The sequence below is a fragment of the Crocuta crocuta genome, unplaced genomic scaffold (assembly GCF_008692635.1).
Source record: "Crocuta crocuta isolate KB4526 unplaced genomic scaffold, BGI_CrCroc_1.0 scaffold220, whole genome shotgun sequence".
Taxonomy (NCBI): Eukaryota; Metazoa; Chordata; class Mammalia; order Carnivora; family Hyaenidae; genus Crocuta; species Crocuta crocuta.
The window spans coordinates 127393-146348 of NW_027526949.1; the positions used below are offsets into that span (position 1 = coordinate 127393).

Here is an 18956-nt window from a genome sequence, read left to right on the forward strand (position 1 = left end):
AAAAAAAAAAAAAAAAAAAAAGCTCTGTAAGAGATTCAGACTGCTATGCAAGTGCTCTGCTTCTTGGGCTCTGTGATCTAGTAAAACCAATGGTGCATGCAGTGTCACTGGCAGATAGGGATGCTATTTGCATCCTGCCAAAACCCTGCCTTTGAGAACAAAGGAGCGAGTTCCTTTAGGGTTCTCTTAGGGTTATCATACTCTGTGGGTTAGGTCAATAAAAACTACAAGAACCCAATCCAGATAGAACTACTAATGGCCAGACCACTAGACGAGAATGGAGATTTGAGCCACCTCAGCAGACAGGTGCTGGCTTATGGCAACAAAAATACAGAATACAAAGGGTAGTGGAAAAAGGTAGTTATAAGTACAAGCTATGAGGAAGTGAATGGTTACAGAAATAAGGAATGCAATTGTCATGCATATTTCTTCCTTACTTTGTTATAAATTTATTTGCCTGTGTGCATGTGTATTAAGCACATATTTTTGTTTTTCTCCATCTCTTATTTCTTTATTATGTAACGTAAAATGTATAGGCTTTATACCATTGTTAATTTTACAGCATAGTATTTAAGTTACAGAACATAAGGGAGACAAGGAAACATCACTCAAGGACTTTAGCTCTCCTTTGGTGAAGGAGTTAGTATGTTTTTATTTGTATGCAAAATGTCATTTTAACATATTAAAAGGAATTAGGACCTTGTTATTGTCTTTAGAGATTAAGCATGTTTTGAAGAGATGTATAAGGTGCCTACTGACAAAGAGTGAATTTATGATGGTTAATTTTGTGTGTCACCTTGACTAGGCCACAGGGTGCCCAAACATTATTCTGGGTGTGTCTATAAGGGTGTTTCTGGATGACACTAACATCTGAATTGGTAGACTGAGTAAAGCAGGTAGTCCTCCCTAATGTGGGTGGGCCCCATTCAATCAAGTGAATATCTGAGTAGAACAAAAGGCTATTCTACTTGACTGCTTCAACTTGGAACACCAGTCTTCTACCCTTGAACTGCAGCTTCCATCTCAGCTCTCCTGACTCTCAGACCTTCAAACTCAGACTAGAGTTATACCATCAACTCTCCTGGGTCTCTAGCTTGCCAACTGCAGATTTTGGGACTTCTTGCTCCCCATAATTGCATAAGCCAGTCATACACACACTCATGGACACATACATACACATGCATACATATGTTATATGTTATATATACATATATTATAACATATGTATGCATGTGTATGTATGTATATATATATACCCTGCTGGTTTTGTTTCTCTGGAAGACTCAGACCAATACAGTGAGTTATTAGCCCTTTACCATACCCTTTTGGTACACAAGTGGAATCGTTAGTCTCAACACTTTGACCAGATTTGGGTGAAGGTGTCCCTTATGTCTATGAAGGCTGATCTCAATATTTGGCACAGCAAGCATGCTAAGTAGGCAATGGCCACTGCCACTGAGGATCCTTTCTTAAGGCTTATTAATTGGTTTCACTTCCTGCTGGTCAGCAAAATTTTTGAGTTGTCTTGCTGCCTACTGTCAAGCTTGTGCTTTAGGGTGTGCAGTTTTATGCTGTATCTGTAGAGTCCTCTAAAGCTTATGTTTAGGATTAACTAATATAAGTTGGAAAGGTTAATAATGAAAAGATAGGTGTTGGAGTGGGGGGCTTGGGTGGCTCAGTCAGTTTAGCATCAACTCTTGATTTCAGATCAGGTCATGATCTCATGGTTCATGAGTTTGAGTCCAGCGTCGGGCTCTGTGCTGATAGCTTGGAGCCTGTGTGGGATTTTCTTTCTCCCTCTTTCTCTGCCTCTCTACCTCCCCCACCTCAAAATAAAGAAACCTTAAAAAAAGTTTTAAAAAAAGATAGATGTGGTTTAGAGATAATGCTCTCATTTTAACTTTTATACTTCAATATCCTTAGTTGGGGAATATGAAATAGATGAGAAATAAGAAATTAAGAATATGAGAATGTATAGAAAAAGTAACTATTGTGGAAGCCGAAAATGAAGTATTTTTTATGGACTGGAATGGGTGATAAATATTGTCAAATAGTTCTTATTACAGCTTTTTTGCCCTCTACTATACATGTCATAAAAAATAGCTATTGTTATAGAGGCACCAAGTAAGAGAAAAAGAAGTAATAAAAATCATTAGCTTATTTAGGACCATAGCATTATCTATGATGGGAGATTTTTTAAATACAAGTTATGCATCTTTCATTCATTCAAGTATGTTATAGAAGTTACTGGTGCTCCTAAGAAATGAATTTGTTAAATAGCAATGTGCAATATTTAAGGGTTAATATTTCTCTAAAGTATGCATAACTTTTTAAAGTAGTAGTATTTAGGAATATATTTTAAGTGTTTAATGAAAATGCCTTAATTATGTCATATTTCTATGCAAATGTCACTAGCCAATGCCACTAAAACTATTTTTCATTGTTTTCTTTTGAATTCAAATGATGTCTACCTTCTTTCATTGTGTAGTAGTGAAATGTTTTTATCTTCTCTGAAGGTATAGCATTTCTTCTCCAAATAATGCTTACCTTTTTTAAGGGAGAGTGATATTATCAGCATTAGAATTGCTATTACCGTATATTTCACAAGTACTTTTTCTGTAAGTCTCAAGACACCCTTTAAGCCTTCTAATAGTTATTTAACTGCTGTGTTCCATATGCTGATGTGTGTCCACTAGTCAGAATGAAGGTCTGGCCCAAATTTAGACTGATTTCATCATCATTAAATATTGGTTTATAAGGAAACTAAAAAGTAGTTTAATTTGACCAATTCATTCATTTTATGTCTAGAAATAAATAAACATAGAGTGTATTTGCTTTCTACATAAAACATCCTTCTGGGGTTTCTATGATTAGGTTTTCATGCATTATACATACTTATCTGTGTGTGTGTGTAAAGAATAGCTTATATATCTGAATAGCTTTAAACTCCAAAAACTGCCTTACAATCAGCAAATAGACTAACAATCAACAAATAGAAGCGCACTGAATAAGCACATAGGTTTAACATCCTCATAAAGGCATTCCAAACCTTACATTATTAGAATCATACTTCCATTCCCAGCTCTGTCCTCTTCACAGTTCAATTTTCTATTATCATTTTCCAGAATTACAGGAATACAAAGCCTAAAGCAATGGTTTTAACCATGAGTATATATGTGTGGGGGTAGATGATACCCATTGCAGGGCAAGTTAGGGAGGATATCATTCTATCACCTCCAGCACTTTACAGTCCAGAAAAAAAGGACCTAAGTATTTAAATTTATGAAAAACCATTACAGTGATTCTAATAGGCATGTAGCACCAATTCCACCATGCCAAAACATTTTAAACACTGTTTCTCTCCCCCCTCCCTTCTCTTTTCTATCATTTGAGAACCACTGACCTAAAACATATGGTAGTTATGGATAAATGATCCTGTGGAAAGAAAATTCCTGTGGTATATGTAATGTCTTAATTAAAGAGCAGACATAATGGGGAGCCTCGGTGACTCAGTTGAAAATCTGACTCTTCATTTCAGCTAAGGTCATGATCTCAGGGGCATGGGATTGAACCCTGTGTTGGGCTCTGTACTGAGCATGTAGCTTGCTAAAGATTCTTTCTTCCTCTCCCTCTTGCTCACTACCTCCTCTAAAAAAAACAAATATAAAAAAAGAAAGAACAGATACAATGATAAAAGACTTTGTAGATATAAATATTCGTATTCTCATGTAAAGAATCTACACAAAACATTATTATTGATCCAAGTATACTATTGCTTATAGATCACCACTCCCATATGCAGACCTAGGTGACTTAGATCAATCTTATAATTTTCCATTTGATTCTGATTTTGTAGACTCTAGTGGCCATTCAACAAGGAGCTGTAACTAAAGGCCTAATTTATTTCCTATGGCAGTGCAGAGTGAAAGAATGATCTCCATGCAGTTTAAGATGTTAAGTGGACAGAAAGCCATGACTATGTAGTTAAATTAAATCAAACAGATTGGATTCACTTAAACAGCTTCCTGCTAATAAGTGTTTCAATGAGATTCTTATTAAGTTAGAGTAGGGACATAATGCAAGTAAGAAATGCTTTCCTGTGTGGAAATGCACAAGGTAAGAATGAGAGCCAGAAAGTACTTTAAAATAATTGTAAAGTAAAGTAAGGAAAAGATCCAAGACTAAAATTTCTATAAAAGAAAATGTGAAAGGAAATTACAGATGGGTTTAGATTCATGGTTTGTGTGTGTGTGTGTGTGTGTGTGTGTGTGTGTAAATCAGAATGCATTTCAAGTTAGTGAATATATGTGTGTGTGTGTGTTTGACTAATCTTACAAAGTATTTATCCAAATCACAAGAATACTTACTATTATTTTATTTATAAATTTAAGTGTATTGACACAAATGCTTTCTAAGGAATGTCATCCACTCAAAATGGTACAGCAATGAAAACTGATGAAACAAGATCTATGTTACTCTATGTACTCTGCCCCAGAATTATTTGCCATTAGCTATGAATAATTAACACACATCTGCTCTTTATTCTACTTTGTGAAGTGATAATCATATGCTCTCTACTTCATCTTCACTTTGCTATGTGTTGAGAATAGACCATTTCACATATACCTAATAAAAGGAGAAGTCAACATTTAAATCCAGATCATCTGATACCAAGTTTTTTCCTCATTTGGTCAGGCAAAATAACTGAACCAGAAACAAGGAAAGATTATCAATAAAGAATGGCTAGAATATAAATTAGTGTAAAATCCAGCAATAAGAAATTTGATTTACTATAGTACGCATCAAATATCCACTATATGCATCATGCATCATGTGAGTAAAGTAAGGAATACGATCATTAACCTGTTCTATACATTCTTGTATGTTTACAGATGCATTCCAGTCATATGGATGTGTGCATCTGATGCCTAGTGGTGCTCAATAAATATTTTTAGTTCTGGTAGATAACAAAGTGAAGAGGATATGGCAGAAAATAGGTTTGTCTTTATTTTATAAATTAGAAGTACAAAAACACAAATCTACCAATCATCAACACAGAGGTAATAACTGAAACCACAAGACACAACGAGTGTTCCAAGATCAAGTGTAGATAAAGACCAAAAGACTGTATAAAACATAAATGTAGTAAATGCCTGCTTATGGTTCAAGTGTCAGCTCCTATTTTGACTCTCAAACAAAGCATTTCAACACCTCAGAGCAGCAGGTGGAATAGGGAGAGGTAGTTCAGAAATTGGTAGCAGCTGCTACAGTGAGACTTAGTGATTAAAAGAGGCTCTGGTGTCAGTGATAAATTCTAAAACCAGGTTTGCTACTTCCAAAGCTTTTGATCTTAGTCAAGTTAACTTCCCTATATCTCTGCTTTTTTTAAAAAATGTTTTATTTATTTCTGAGAGAGAGAGACAGCGTGAACAGGGGAGGGTCAGAGAGAGAGAGGGAGACACACAATCTGAAACAGGCTCCAGGTTCTGAGCTAGCTGTCAGCCCAGATCCCAACGTGGGGCTCAAACCCACGAACTGTGAGATCATGACCTGAGCCGAAGTCGGACACTTAACCGACTGAGCCATCCAGGCACCCCACCATATCTCTGCTTTAAAAACAAGATTAATATTGGGGTGCCTGGGTGGCTCGGTTCGTTAAGCGTTCAACTCTTGGTTTTGACTTAGGCCATGATCTCACTGGTTCATGAGTTTGAGCTCCGCATCAGAATCTGTGCTGACAGTGTGGAGCCTGCTTGGGATTTTCCTCTCTCTCTCTCTCTCTCTCGGTCTCTCCCCCACTCACCCTCTCTGTCTTTTTCTCAAAATAAAGAAATAAACTTAAATAAATTTTAAAAATGAGAATAATATTGTCTGCCATATTGGCTTATGGTGAGGAATTTAAATAAAATAATAAAGTGCTTTGTACTGTTCAAAGATCAAGATTAAGCCTCTGGGCAAGAGTACTTGAACTTTAGCCTACACTCAGGTTAATGGAGTAGTTTCTAGAAATTAAAGATGAAGACTGATCCTAGAAGGGAGACAAAGGCAGAGCGCTGCAGCCCTTTGGAGTCTTGAATTCCAGAGCCAATCTTAGGGACAATGGGTTAAGGACAAGCTTTCAGATGGAAGAGCACACTGGCAGCATCTACAATGAGCTGTTCTAGGCAGAAATTGAACAATAGAAAGAAGGGGAAAAGATTAAGAAATAAACCAATAAAAACAGGTAAAATAGGTAAAGAAAGTAACTCATAACATAAAAACTGAAGGTAAGGAATTTTAAGATGTAGAAGATAATAAACCTTGTTAAAGGTTATATGATGTTTAAATAAATTAAAATGAAATTTAATATGCCAATGATTCTGGCTAAAGACTTTTAGTGATTCAAGAAGAGGATAAATACAGTAATGGGGGAAATTGTGGAAGACATTGATAAGGAATAGAAGAAACAGCATATACGAACTTTTCTCAGATTCTAATAACAAGAATAAGATTAGAAAAAAATAGAATAAAAGGGGAAATTTTTCTTGAGCATTAAGGAAACACATATATTCAAAGGTAGAGGGAGAGAGTTGAGGAGAGATAAAAAGCCTAAAAACAAAAACTAGAGTTGGAAAAAATGAAAATTGTTGTAAAAACAACTGGAATTACAAAGATAAATGTCTTCATATCCAAAGTACAATTAGAGTTTTTTCTTTCATTAAAAGGATTATAAGAATGATATTTATATTGTAAGACTCAAGTTTTCCAGTAAATTAAAGAGAAGACAGTTTGCTTACACAGGGAACTGACTGAAAGATGTTGGGACCTAGAATAATTTCTTATGAGAAAGAAAGCAATCGTGGGAAAGTTCCAAGGGTAAATTTGGAATAGGCTGCCATGATTCGGAAATGAGCCAAACTTTTGCCTTTCAGCATCTAAACGGTAAGTTGGAGAAAAGAGGTGATGGTGATGTGTAACATCTGAATCAATATGTAGAACTGCAACATAGCCAAAACCTACATCTAAAAGATTCACTCCACTTCTAAACATAAAACTATGAAGTTTTTAACCAAGTGAAAATGTTGTTCTTCCTGGGACACAGAGAAAATCCTAGCAAGTGTTTCTACCAGGCCTGGAACTATACATGAGAATCCCTTGATGAAAAGCAAGGTGAAGCAACTTTGCTTGTGACGTGTTACGAAATATTTTATGAAATAACAGATGCCAACTCACTGCACTTGAAATTTTGATTGTGCAGCTGGTCAGGTCAAATATTGTTATAAATTAAAAATTTAGAAATATATGTTTGATCTCATTTGAACTCAAAGTGTTATAAAACATTCTAAAAAGGCAACAATAAAACTCTAAAACGTGTTCTGCAAACTCATTATGTGCCAGGGATATGTTCTGCATTGATCTAAAATTTGATCTTAATTTGCTCAGCCTGCAGCCAGCCATGGTAGCTGAAATCCTTGACCATCTTCATGCCAAACAAACACGACATTTTCAATGTGGACCATTAAGTATATATTTAGTAAATTCTAAATTATTTAATATGCAATAAAACAAAATAAGGATATTGAAAAATAGACTAGTTATGTTTTAAAAACTTAAATAAAAAATTTAAATTGTTTAAAATAATTTAGTAAACAGAATTTGCATTTATTATATGGATATTATATGATGCAAGTAAGGGAACAGTCATTACATCAAAAATTTGGATAATATAATAAGATAGAACTTTTCTCCAAATTTCGACAAGTGAAAAACAGACACGTACTCTCAGATGGCACCTTTGGCACACAAGTTTTACACTTAATGGACTGACTTCTACCACTGCTTTGACATTCAAAATGCAATTTGTAAAGTTGAAAATGCTTAGATTTGTAATGGTTACATTATGTTAATGTTTGGGAGTTTGTGTTACGTGCTAAGACTCTAATGACAATTGTTTATCATAGTTTATGTGAAGGAAATGGAAAATAAAATTAAAAATACAAATCACAGGAAGATAATACCAAGGTTTTCACAATATAAGTGCATGTGCACAAATATAATATTAAGAATTTTGTTTTTATTGTAATAAATCAATTATTAGCACAGGTCACTGTTATCAAACACTGAACTGATGATTTATTCATGACATAAATTAAAACTATAAAAGAATAAATTCAACATTAAAAAGTATGCTAGAGAAATCCATCCTAGGTCCTATTGTTCTACCCCCTTCTACGGGAGCAGCCTACACAGGAAGTGCACAAAAAGATGTGTTTCATATAACATGACCACTTTTCAGTCCCAGCTGCTTGCATTGAAGGGAGGCCCCTCACTCAAGGACAGACAGACAATCCACAACCACTAAGTGACAAGCAGGTAATGACACCACACAGTAAAACGTATGATTGGATTCACACACAAACACAGTTTGAAGACAAACAGGTAAAATGATCTCACAATCTTATTAGGGAAATAGAGACACACTAACTTGAAAATAGAGCATTTATAACACTTTAGTTTAATCAATTTGTTTTAACATCTGAAATACTGAATTCAATCATTAATATTCTTTCCTTTTAAGACCTCTGAATTCACATATTAAGCTATTTGAGGAAAGGGAGACAAAATACTTACTTGTGATGCTATTTCTCGAGACTGACACAAAGGAAGGAAAAAAGAAACATACAAAATACAATTTAAACAATGGCTAAACAATACATACAATACATACATGAAACGGTCAGCAACAAGGACAAAATATCACAAGTCCCCACTTAACACTCACACTACAATTATATGATTCATTGTGTATCACAGGGCTTCTGGATAAAACTAGGAAAGGAATAAATTATTATTTTAAAAGTTTTCCAGAAAATTCTTATTAGATTATTTTTTCTTGTTTGGTAAAACTGTCTCTCTAATGTTTGATAAAAAGAAAAAGTGGTACAAGCAGAGAAAATAAAACAAATGACAAGCTTATAAGGTTCATGAGAGAATATTTGATATAATTATTGGCATTCAATAATCATTGTTGGCATTATTATCTGTACTGTTTTAAAATTTAGATCTCATAAAAGTTGTTTTTTAATTTAATACTTTTAAATTTAGATGTTATAATAAGACTGCTTTTCCACAATGCATAAATTTAATTCATTTTGAGAAATATTTTGAGCTTTAACATTGGCTGTGAAGTCTAAAAATTGATCTGCTCAGTCATCATATAACTGTGAAGTATTTAGGGGATATAAAAATAATGCTATCTTATTCTTCAGCTCTAAAGAATAATATTCTGTTTATTTTTCAATAGGTGGAAGTGAAATTTTCAATTATATTCTTTGGTATAACATTACTCAAATCTAACAAATCAGATCTAAAAAATGCATAATAAACATTTAATTACAGGCTCCTTAAAACCGTTGATCTCTGGATTCTTAACACATGGCCCAAGAAAATAAAAACATTGCTTGAGTGAATAATGGCAGAGAATGGGCAGCTAGAATTTCAAAGCTATTCTATCTTAATCTTTATTAAAATAATTTTATTAATGTGATTTTGTAAAAGATGAACTTATTTCAATAATATATTTAAAAATACTATGTTCCAGTTTAATAGTCAAGAGTTAATGATTGCTAGATGGGACAGTCAATGATTAACTAGTTCATTATATCACATGCTTTAAAGTTACAGGATTTACTAACCATAAAGGTGACCAACCATCAGAGTAACATATTCCACTAATGTATTGTGTACCCTGAAAAGATACTTGTACTTTAATATGCTTTAAAATAATCTCTTTCTAATTTCTAGTACAATTTTCAGTGGTTATAATATACTTCAAATAAATGTGACTTTCAGTACACTGGAAAACTGGAGGTAAAGGCAGCTCCACATTTTCTCACCAAACAACCATAAGAACACAAGTGTCTATTAATTCAGAACTTAACAGACTTTGGGAAATAGTACTTTCTATATACTGTATGGTAGGAAATGTCCCTAGTGGGTCTTGAGTAGCATTTCATGATAAAAATGATAATATTTGTGCAATGAAAAGTAAAAGAATATTCACTTTAAGAGTGCCTGGGTGGCTCAGTTGGTTAAGCCTTGATTTCTCCTCAAGTCATGATCTCACAGTTCCTGGGAGTGAGCCCTGCCTTGGGCTCTGTGCTGACAGCATTGAGCCTGCTTGGGATTTTTTCTCTCCCTCTCTCTTTGCCCCACCCCAGCTCACACACATGTATCCTGTCTCAAAATAAATAAACATTAAAAAAAAAAAAAGAATATTAACTTTAAGTGGAATAATAACATTAAAATCTCACAATTCCAGTGAGGTATTTTGGATTTCAGAATTGTGGATAAAGGATTGTGGATAGAAATATAGTTCCTCTTTCTTACCAAGAGCAGCATGAGTCCTGGTACATACTGTGTTTTTTGAACCAGGAGATTCTAACATTTATAAAGATTCCCTTAAATAGACACATATAGATGGTGGTAGAAGTCTGGCATGGTGATATATGACCAGCTAAAAGGGAGCAGACTCAGCTGTACCCTACTTTCCATGGACTGATTTTTTCAGTCACTGTATGCACCTACGCTTTATTCTGTTTGTTTGTATGAATTCTCCTTCCACCTGTATACAGCTCACCAAAAACCAGATTGTATTCCAGGTCTTCTCTACATGTTATAATTTTAATTATAAATATTCTTCATCATCATTTATCTTCTGAAAGATGTCTGCTACATTAGTGTTTCCTCCTACTTCCAAAGATAAAGCAAAATAACTTTTTTTCTATATGTTGAATATGAGAAGATACTGAAAACAGACTAGAAAATGAGTTGGCATGAAATCCCGTATCTGTCTTTAACTTGTATTTTTTTAAACTTCATGAAATAACATGGAAGCAAGGCCTAGTTTTTATCTGTGTTTATCCCTATTACATTCTGATACAAAATATTGGCATTTAATAAAAAAATCCATAGAATAGGACTGAATTTAACACGTGATAGGATAATATGAAAAATAATCAGTGATTGGGTCTAATATGACTACTATAGGACTATAAATCTATTAGCTGTTTTTATTAGTTATAAATACATAGTTTTGTCAGAAAGTGTTATGATATGTTTTGAAAATTAGAAGCTTCCACTATAATCACCTTTATTTCCTTAGGGCTCATTTGCTTTTATCTCTTTTAGCTGGATATGTAGGTCTTTATCTTTGTTTCTATATAGCATGCTTGATAACTTTTTTTCAGCTTCTGCATTCACTTCATACTCTGAAAGAAGAGGAATTAATCTTTTCCATTTATTCCAGTACCTTTGCCATTTCCTATCATTTCAAAATTGTTCAAGTGTAATTTTGGTCAGATCGAAATTGAGGGCATACTATGACTAAATGCAATTTATAGGTGAGCTATATGGGAAATGTGATTACTATTCATTTCCTGCATAATTTTTTGGTCGGTAGTATTACTGTATTCCTAGAGTTAATAACTATCTTATATTTATTAACTGCTTAATTATATATGTTCTTAAGGTCTTTGGCAATTGTCTAATCTTTCTTTAAGATACTGAGATATATAAAGTATTCCATAGATTTCATCTTCCTGAGGAAATCTCTCTGAAACCTTCTGACCCACTCCAGGTTGCCTATGCCTGGTATTCTTTTCACTGCCATCCTAGGGATTTCTTTGGGCTCCTATTTCTTGCCTGGATTTTACAAAATGTCTGGTTTCATCCAAACGATGATTCCTTTCTCAGTGTATTTGTTCCTTTTAGTGGGAGTAGTTTTCTTAGAAAGCAGCCATGGGGAGAATATTTTTAGAGACAATGCTAAAATATTATTTATCCTATCTTTAGACAAGTCTGATAGTTTGGGCTGAATATAGAATTCTGGTTTGGAAATATTGCCTCAACATCGTGAAGGCACTGTTCCATGGTCTTTTGGCTTACAGAGTTGCTGTTGAAAAATCCCATGTATGGGAGCCTGGGTGGCTCAGTCGGTTGAGCATCCAACTTCAGCTCAGGTCACGATCTCACGGTTTGTGGGTTCGAGCCCCGTGTCGGGCTCTGTGCTGACAGCTAGCTCAGAGCCTGGAGCCTGTTTCAGATTCTGTGTCTCCCTTTCTCTCTGACCTTCCCCTTCTCATGCTGTCTCTCTCTCTCAGAAATACATAAAACATTAAAAAAATTTTTTTTAATTCCCATGTATACTTTGCATCTGACCTACTCCTTCCTCTACTCCTGCATCTTCTCCTTTCCTTCAATATTCTGAATTTTATGATGCTGTGTTTAGTTCATGATAGCGGGCACTTGGTGACCCTTCCCATTTGGAAATTAACACACTTCTATTTTGGGATTATTCTTAAGTTATTACACTGATATTTCTTCAATTTTCCCACATCTCCTCTTTATGGAAGTCTTATCATTCAGATCTTAGACCTTCTGGACTAGTCCTCTAATTTTATCTTTTCTTTACTGTTTCCATTTTTGAATTTTTGTTCTAGTTTCCTAGTGGTTTCTTCAACTTTATGATATGAACTTTTTTTACCTCTGGTATTATACTTTCAGTTCCCAAAGTTTTCTTTTTTCCTAAATATTCTTTTAAAAATTTAGTATCCTGTCCATCCTTCATCCTTGCAATAGCTTATCTTTCTAATATTAATGATCACATTTCAATATATAACTTTACTAGTATATATTTGACATATATAATTTTCAAATGTAAAATTCAGATATTTTAGTAAATTTACCAAATAGTAAAACCATCACCATAAATCGATTTCAAGATATTTCCAATACCCCAATAAACCCCATCATGTTCATTAACTGGTTCCCCATTCCCTCCACCTCCTCCTGCTTTAGGCAGTCATTAATCTGTTTCCTGTCTGCATACATTCACTGTCTATGACATTTCGTAAACGTGAAAACATACTATATGTGTTTTTTTGTGTCTGCCTTCTTTCATTTAACATATATTTTATCATTTAATTAATTAATTAATTCTTTTAATGTGTATTTATTTTTGAGACAGAGAGAGAGAGCAGGGGAGAGGCAGAGAGAGAGGGAGACACAGAATCTAAATCAGGATCCAGGCTCTGAGCTATTAGCACAAAGCCCGACACAAGGCTTGAACCCACGAACCATGAGATCATGACCTGAGCTGAAATCAAGACTCAGATGCTTAGCTGACTAAGCCACCCAGGTGTCCCTAACATAATATTTTTGAGGTTCATTGGAGTAAGCACATATAAGTAGTTTCTTTTTATTGATAAATAGTGTCTGTTGTGTGTCTATACCACATTTTGTTTATCTGTTTACTAGTTGATGGACATTTAGGTTGTTTCCAAATTTTGGCTATTATGAACCATGTTGCTAAGAACATTTGTATGCAAATTGCAAATCTTTGCATGGATATAGTTTCATTTCTCTTAGGTAAATACTGAGGAATGCAGTCTTCATTTTGTGTTTTGAAATTATCTTCTTCCTCAATGATCAATCTTTCTTTCATGTTTTTTTCCCTTGTTTATTTTGGTGTCTTTGAATTTCATTCTATTTCCTGATGTAGGGAATTTTTAGTTGTCTACTCATACTAAATAGTAGGGGACTGACAAAATTTATTGAAAGCTCCTATTAAAATACTTTTTATTCAGTTTCATGGTGATCACTGGATTATTGAACATCCCATGTCTACATCTTTAGGCTGTTCACATGGCTTGGTCAGATTCCCTAGGGAAGACTCTTCTACTTTGCTGCTGAAGGGTACAGTATACAAAATGTACCTTGCACTAAGCTCTCTGAATTTAGTGTGTATCACTGCCCTCAACTATGCATAGTGCCCCCCAGTCCACAGAGTACCTGTGTTCATCTCCCCATTGAAACAGCCTTCAATCTTTGCCAGTGTGGAGTGAGGGACAGTAGTATGACTGTGTGAACTCTCAAGAGAAATGGAGATCTGACAGCTATCTGAAAAGAATGTTAGACTCTTCAATTCTAATTATTAGGTGATGTTGGCATTTTGGGCAAAGATAAATCATCTGAATTCTAACATGTGACTTTTCTAGAACCATCTGATATTTGAGAAAGATGATGGAATGTATGAATCAATCTTTCATCTCATCAGAGATGCTAAGATCTTATTCTTTGTTTTTATAAGAGCAGGAAACACAGCTTTCCTCTTCACACAAAATCCAATGTCTTTACTGAGCTATTATTTAATTGATGTCCTTTTTAAAAAACTAAAAGATTAATTTAAAGGATAGCACTTTAATGGCACTTTGTGTCTTGCAAAACTATGATTGAAGATACTTTTCTTCATGTTATCTAAAATCTTTTAAATAAGAAAGCTTACAATATATGTGTTCTTTTAATAAACAATCTTTCTCAGGATTAATTTTTATCTTTTCATGTGTCAGACTATAATTACTATATAATTCAACAGTTCTATTTTTGCCTTACTTGCCAGGAAAGTAAAAGTAGAATTCTGGCTCAACTGTAGCACTCAGTTCAATTTAGATGTAGAATAACATTCATTTTTCTGCCTCTATTAATATATTTTGTTGTAAAAAATTTTGATGTCTTTATTTTTAACTTTAATTATTTAAGTTGCCTCATTTTTATATAATAGGCAAAATATAAAGTTTAAGTAAAAATGTGTTCCAAAAGATGAATTGAATTCAATATAGGAAGATAAGAGGTATCATCTTTATTTAACTCAGTTTCCTTTTATTTCCCCCAAGAATGTGTGTTTTCCATATAAGCTAGACTTTGGGGATTTATAAGCATTTTAATAAAGTGATCTTTTTTGTGATGAGACGAATTGACTAAAATGTAATGTTAAATACTCCTTAATGACAATACAAATACTCTATTATGCTTTCCCTACCCATAATATAAACAGAATACAACAGAGCCCCTTAATAATATAAAATGACCTGAATATGAACTTGACCAAGGGCAGAATTTACTACATTCAAGTTGACAGAGCCTATATGTAAGATAAGAACATAATACTCTGTTGAATGGAAATTTCCTGTATACTTATAAGTTCAAATAAGAGGTGTGAAAGCACTCGTCTTCTACTAACCTTTAATCAAATAATAATTTTTTGGACCTGGTATTTTTAAAACTTTAGGAATATCTGACCAAACTATCTTAAAAAGTAGCAGAGATGGCAAAAAAGTTCCTCTTAGCACTCCTGATCTACGGTTGAAAGTGCCAGAAAACACTTCAGAGAAACTGAACTATTTCCTGTTGCCCTCAAAATTGGTTTTTTAAATGTTAAACCATAAATGTTAGCAAGTAAATGAAAATCCACTCTTTTACTCATAAAGCTCTTTTTTGTATATATATGAATTCACTGATTTTAACACAAACTGTTAAAATGGCTGAATGGATCACTAAAATGCATATAACTGATAAGAGTCTCATAGCTGAGTTAATTTTGCATAAGACCAGAAATACATATGTCTAACCAAAATTGCAAATACCTTTAAGGTATTTGAGAAGAAAAATATTTCGAGAATATAAACCATAATTTATATTAAGTAATTTTATAAATATTGGTAGGATAGTGCATTTATCCAAAATTTTTATCTCATAAAAGAATATAATTTAAAAGGTGAATGTTTTACCAAAGATATAAAAACTATTTAGAACAACATTATGGAGCCAAAGTGTGGATATGTTTTCAGCTGTATGAAGCCATCAGAAATATTCTTCTATATTAATAGATTCTATTTTGCTTTGAAAATGACTGAGCTTTCCTCTGGGAACATCTGGTACTACTTCTGGAGGGTTTTATCTTGGCTGCAGAGCAGTCTTTAATCTAGAGTTTGAAAAATGTGAGTTTCAATGCTTACTAATTTCATTTTACTTCCTTCCAAAAGTGTACATATGAAATGAGTAGTATATCAGAAAGCTAGATTGCTTGCCCTGAGAACCTGTTATGTGTCAGAAGGTTACTTAAAATTAATTTGCTTCCTGACAATCTAGACATGCAAAATCTTAGATCCACAAAAGGCATTCAGCACCCAAAGTGCATAAACTCTAGAATAGCCCCTTAGCCAACAATATTTTGTAAAATTCTGACATAGTTTACTTAAACAAATAGTTAAGGGTTTTTTTGCCTCTGAGAACTGACACTATGTGCCACAAGAGCATTCTTTTTCACTTTCAAAGTCTTTTTTAGAAATCCATTTCCAAGGTTAGGAATGTCTATACTTAATCAGATTAATCATTAAAACTGGAATACTTTGACATTTCCAAACCTCAGATGTAGTAAGTTTCTGGGACTCAGTCCTGTAGATCCCAATGGGAACGTCCCCAGTAGAAGAGCACAACTTCTGGTAAAGTCTGGCATAAGTTCTGATCCATAGGTCATCCTCAGTGATTTTCATCTATAAGATATATGAATCATTTACATATTGCATTAAAAAAATAAAAACACAGTGGTTATTTTTCACTTTATAAATGCAGAATTCATTAAAATTTTGAAATCTCAAAGCAACATTCGTAAATGCTTATCCATGTGTTGAACTTAGTCACAGCCCTCCACCTCAGCTTATCTCTGGGGTTCCTCAAACTTCAGAAGACCAACCACTGAATTTGTGGCAGCATGACATTGTATTAGTTCAATATCGGTAGACAGTAGTCACTGGTAATTCACTGGGAGATGTTGCAAAATGCGTAGACTTTCTTGAATGTTGCAATGACTACAGGCTGCAACTGGAATTTAGTGCCAATGCTACAAATGCTACAAAAGCAAAAGACACTCCAGCACAAAAAGAAACTGTCCAACCAGTTTGAAAAATCTAGAGTTTTTCAAAGTCTAATAACCCTCACAATGAGAAAGAGGAGTAACAGAATGAGCATCAGGCTCTCAGACAGAAGGCATAAGTAACTACTAGTCCCTCTTTGCTTATCAAAAATCTTAACAGTTCTCAAATCATTTCACTGAATATACCAGAATACAGTATACTCATTTATAAAACTAGGGTTAAACTTCATCATCGCTGTTTGCCTCAACACTATGGCATCCTATGTCAGAAACTGTCCATCTCAAATGCTAGCTAGAAAAAAGACACTTGTTCTGAATTTTGTACAGAATGGCTATTTTCATGATTATTAAAATAATGCTTTCCCGAAAAGTTTTTAAAGAATTAAAAAAAAATGATGCTATTCTTTGACCACACATTAGAGGAAAACAGTGACATATATGAGTTAGCCAAACTACACCACAGATGGATTTCAGAAACATCTCTTAGAACAATCTTCTATTCCAGAGAATATTAACTTACAGAACAAAGAAACCCTGATCCTGGTGTAGTGTCCAATCCCAACAGAAGTCTGGTGATAGAAATCATATAATCCTTTACAAATGACTGTAATGTAAACAAAATATGTATTTATTATGTGTAGTAATTGTACAGAATAGCTCAGTGCAAACATTATACCATTTCTAAAAGGTTACTTCTCATAACACATCATTGAATCCCCACAAAAAAGGAAATAAAAATCTATCCTGGCAGTGTCTTAAATACACAGGTAGAGTTAAGCTGTCCATAAGGAATTATGGGGAATAATTATTCTCTAGAATATCCTGATAGGCTTAAATTTTATATATGCTGTCAAACATGATAAAAATGTTTTTAGATTTTCAATAACAAAAAAAATGAGCTAAAATGAAATAGAGAATATAAAAAAATTTGAAAACTAAAATCTGTAAGGGGATACTCCAAAGGGTTTCTTTGGGACTAAGCTCTTTGTTAATAGAATAAATTTCTAATATTTCAGTAGATCTAAATATTAATGATTAATATTTTAGTATTAAATATCATTATCAAACTATTTGAAGTGGTAGCATATATTTTGATATATTACTAGAATACTAATCAACAGAACATTGAGTTAACAATGCTTCCAATTTCTTCAATTTATTCTTAGCTCTGAGTGAAAAGAATAACTTTCAACTGATACAAGCACATTTCACCATGACATGTAATTATTTCATAAACTGTATAAAATGACTGTCTTGAATTTGATCTTCAAGTATTACAAAAGTGAAAAGCTTAAATAATTGTCTAGTTATTTTGCATAGCAAAGATTTGTTTTAAGTTATAATACCCTTTAAATCCATTTACTAGACTACTTTGTACAGTACTATTTTGCCAATAGTGAGCATCAGAAAACTAAACCCTTCGGTCTAAACAAGAACATAAGGAAACACATCCATTCCCTTTTAAATAGTCAGTCTTGTAGTTATCAAGAGTAGTGGTGACATGCTTCAACTTCATTTGTAACTCAGTGTGTTTGCAAAAGAAGAGGAATTTTTAAACACATTCTCAAGTACTTAAAACTATTTTCCAAAATGAAAATTTGAAAGCACTCATGGAAAAGTAAAGTGAAGTTTTGGCAAATAACTGTTATAAATTATTTTTGAGTCAGATATGGTAATACAGCTAATTTGTTTTCTGTATTTGTCACTAAAGTGTCCCTTATCCAGAGATCTTTTGTCCTGTAACTTCATCATGTCAAAGACAAGAAGTAGGAGTGAGACAAAAAGACAGGGACAGCTCCACCTGATATGACAAAATCCATGCATTGAAACTCATGTAATTCAATCATGGAAGAATCTTTTTCAATTTCATTTAATACCTTTTATTTAAGATAATACTTTTTTCTATCCTCTCCCCGACTCCTCCTCAGATAATGCTTTTTTTTTAAAGTAGGCTTCACACCGAGCACAGAGCCCAACATGAGGCTTGAATTCATGACTCTGAGATCAAGACCTAACCTGAGACCAAGAGTTAGACACTTAACAGACTGAGTCACCCAGGCACCCATTAATACTTATTTTTTAATCACTTGTTTTCCAGCTCCACAAAGAGGAAAATTAAGAAAACTATGAGAAATATACAAGTGATCTGCGTTTTAAGTGGGAAGGGGGAAAAGGACTATTGAGAAGATATAATAAATAAAAACAA

The 18956-nt window shown here is 33.6% G+C and overlaps 1 protein-coding gene across 3 annotated transcripts in view; it reads right to left on the reverse strand.

Annotated features, from left to right (window-relative positions):
* KCNT2 (potassium sodium-activated channel subfamily T member 2) overlaps positions 1–18956 on the reverse strand; it is a 360386-nt gene that overhangs the window by 35037 nt on the left and 306393 nt on the right. For 2 of the 3 annotated variants that reach the window (XM_077770578.1, XM_077769973.1), the window contains 2 exons: positions 17271–17354; positions 16242–16370 (listed from right to left, as the gene is read on the reverse strand). In XM_077770578.1, coding sequence (XP_077626704.1) covers positions 16242–16370; positions 17271–17354 — 213 coding nt within the window. Of the gene's footprint in view, positions 1–8610; positions 8632–16241; positions 16371–17270; positions 17355–18956 lie in introns of all 3 variants that reach the window. The other variant, XM_077771185.1, reaches the window with a different exon arrangement.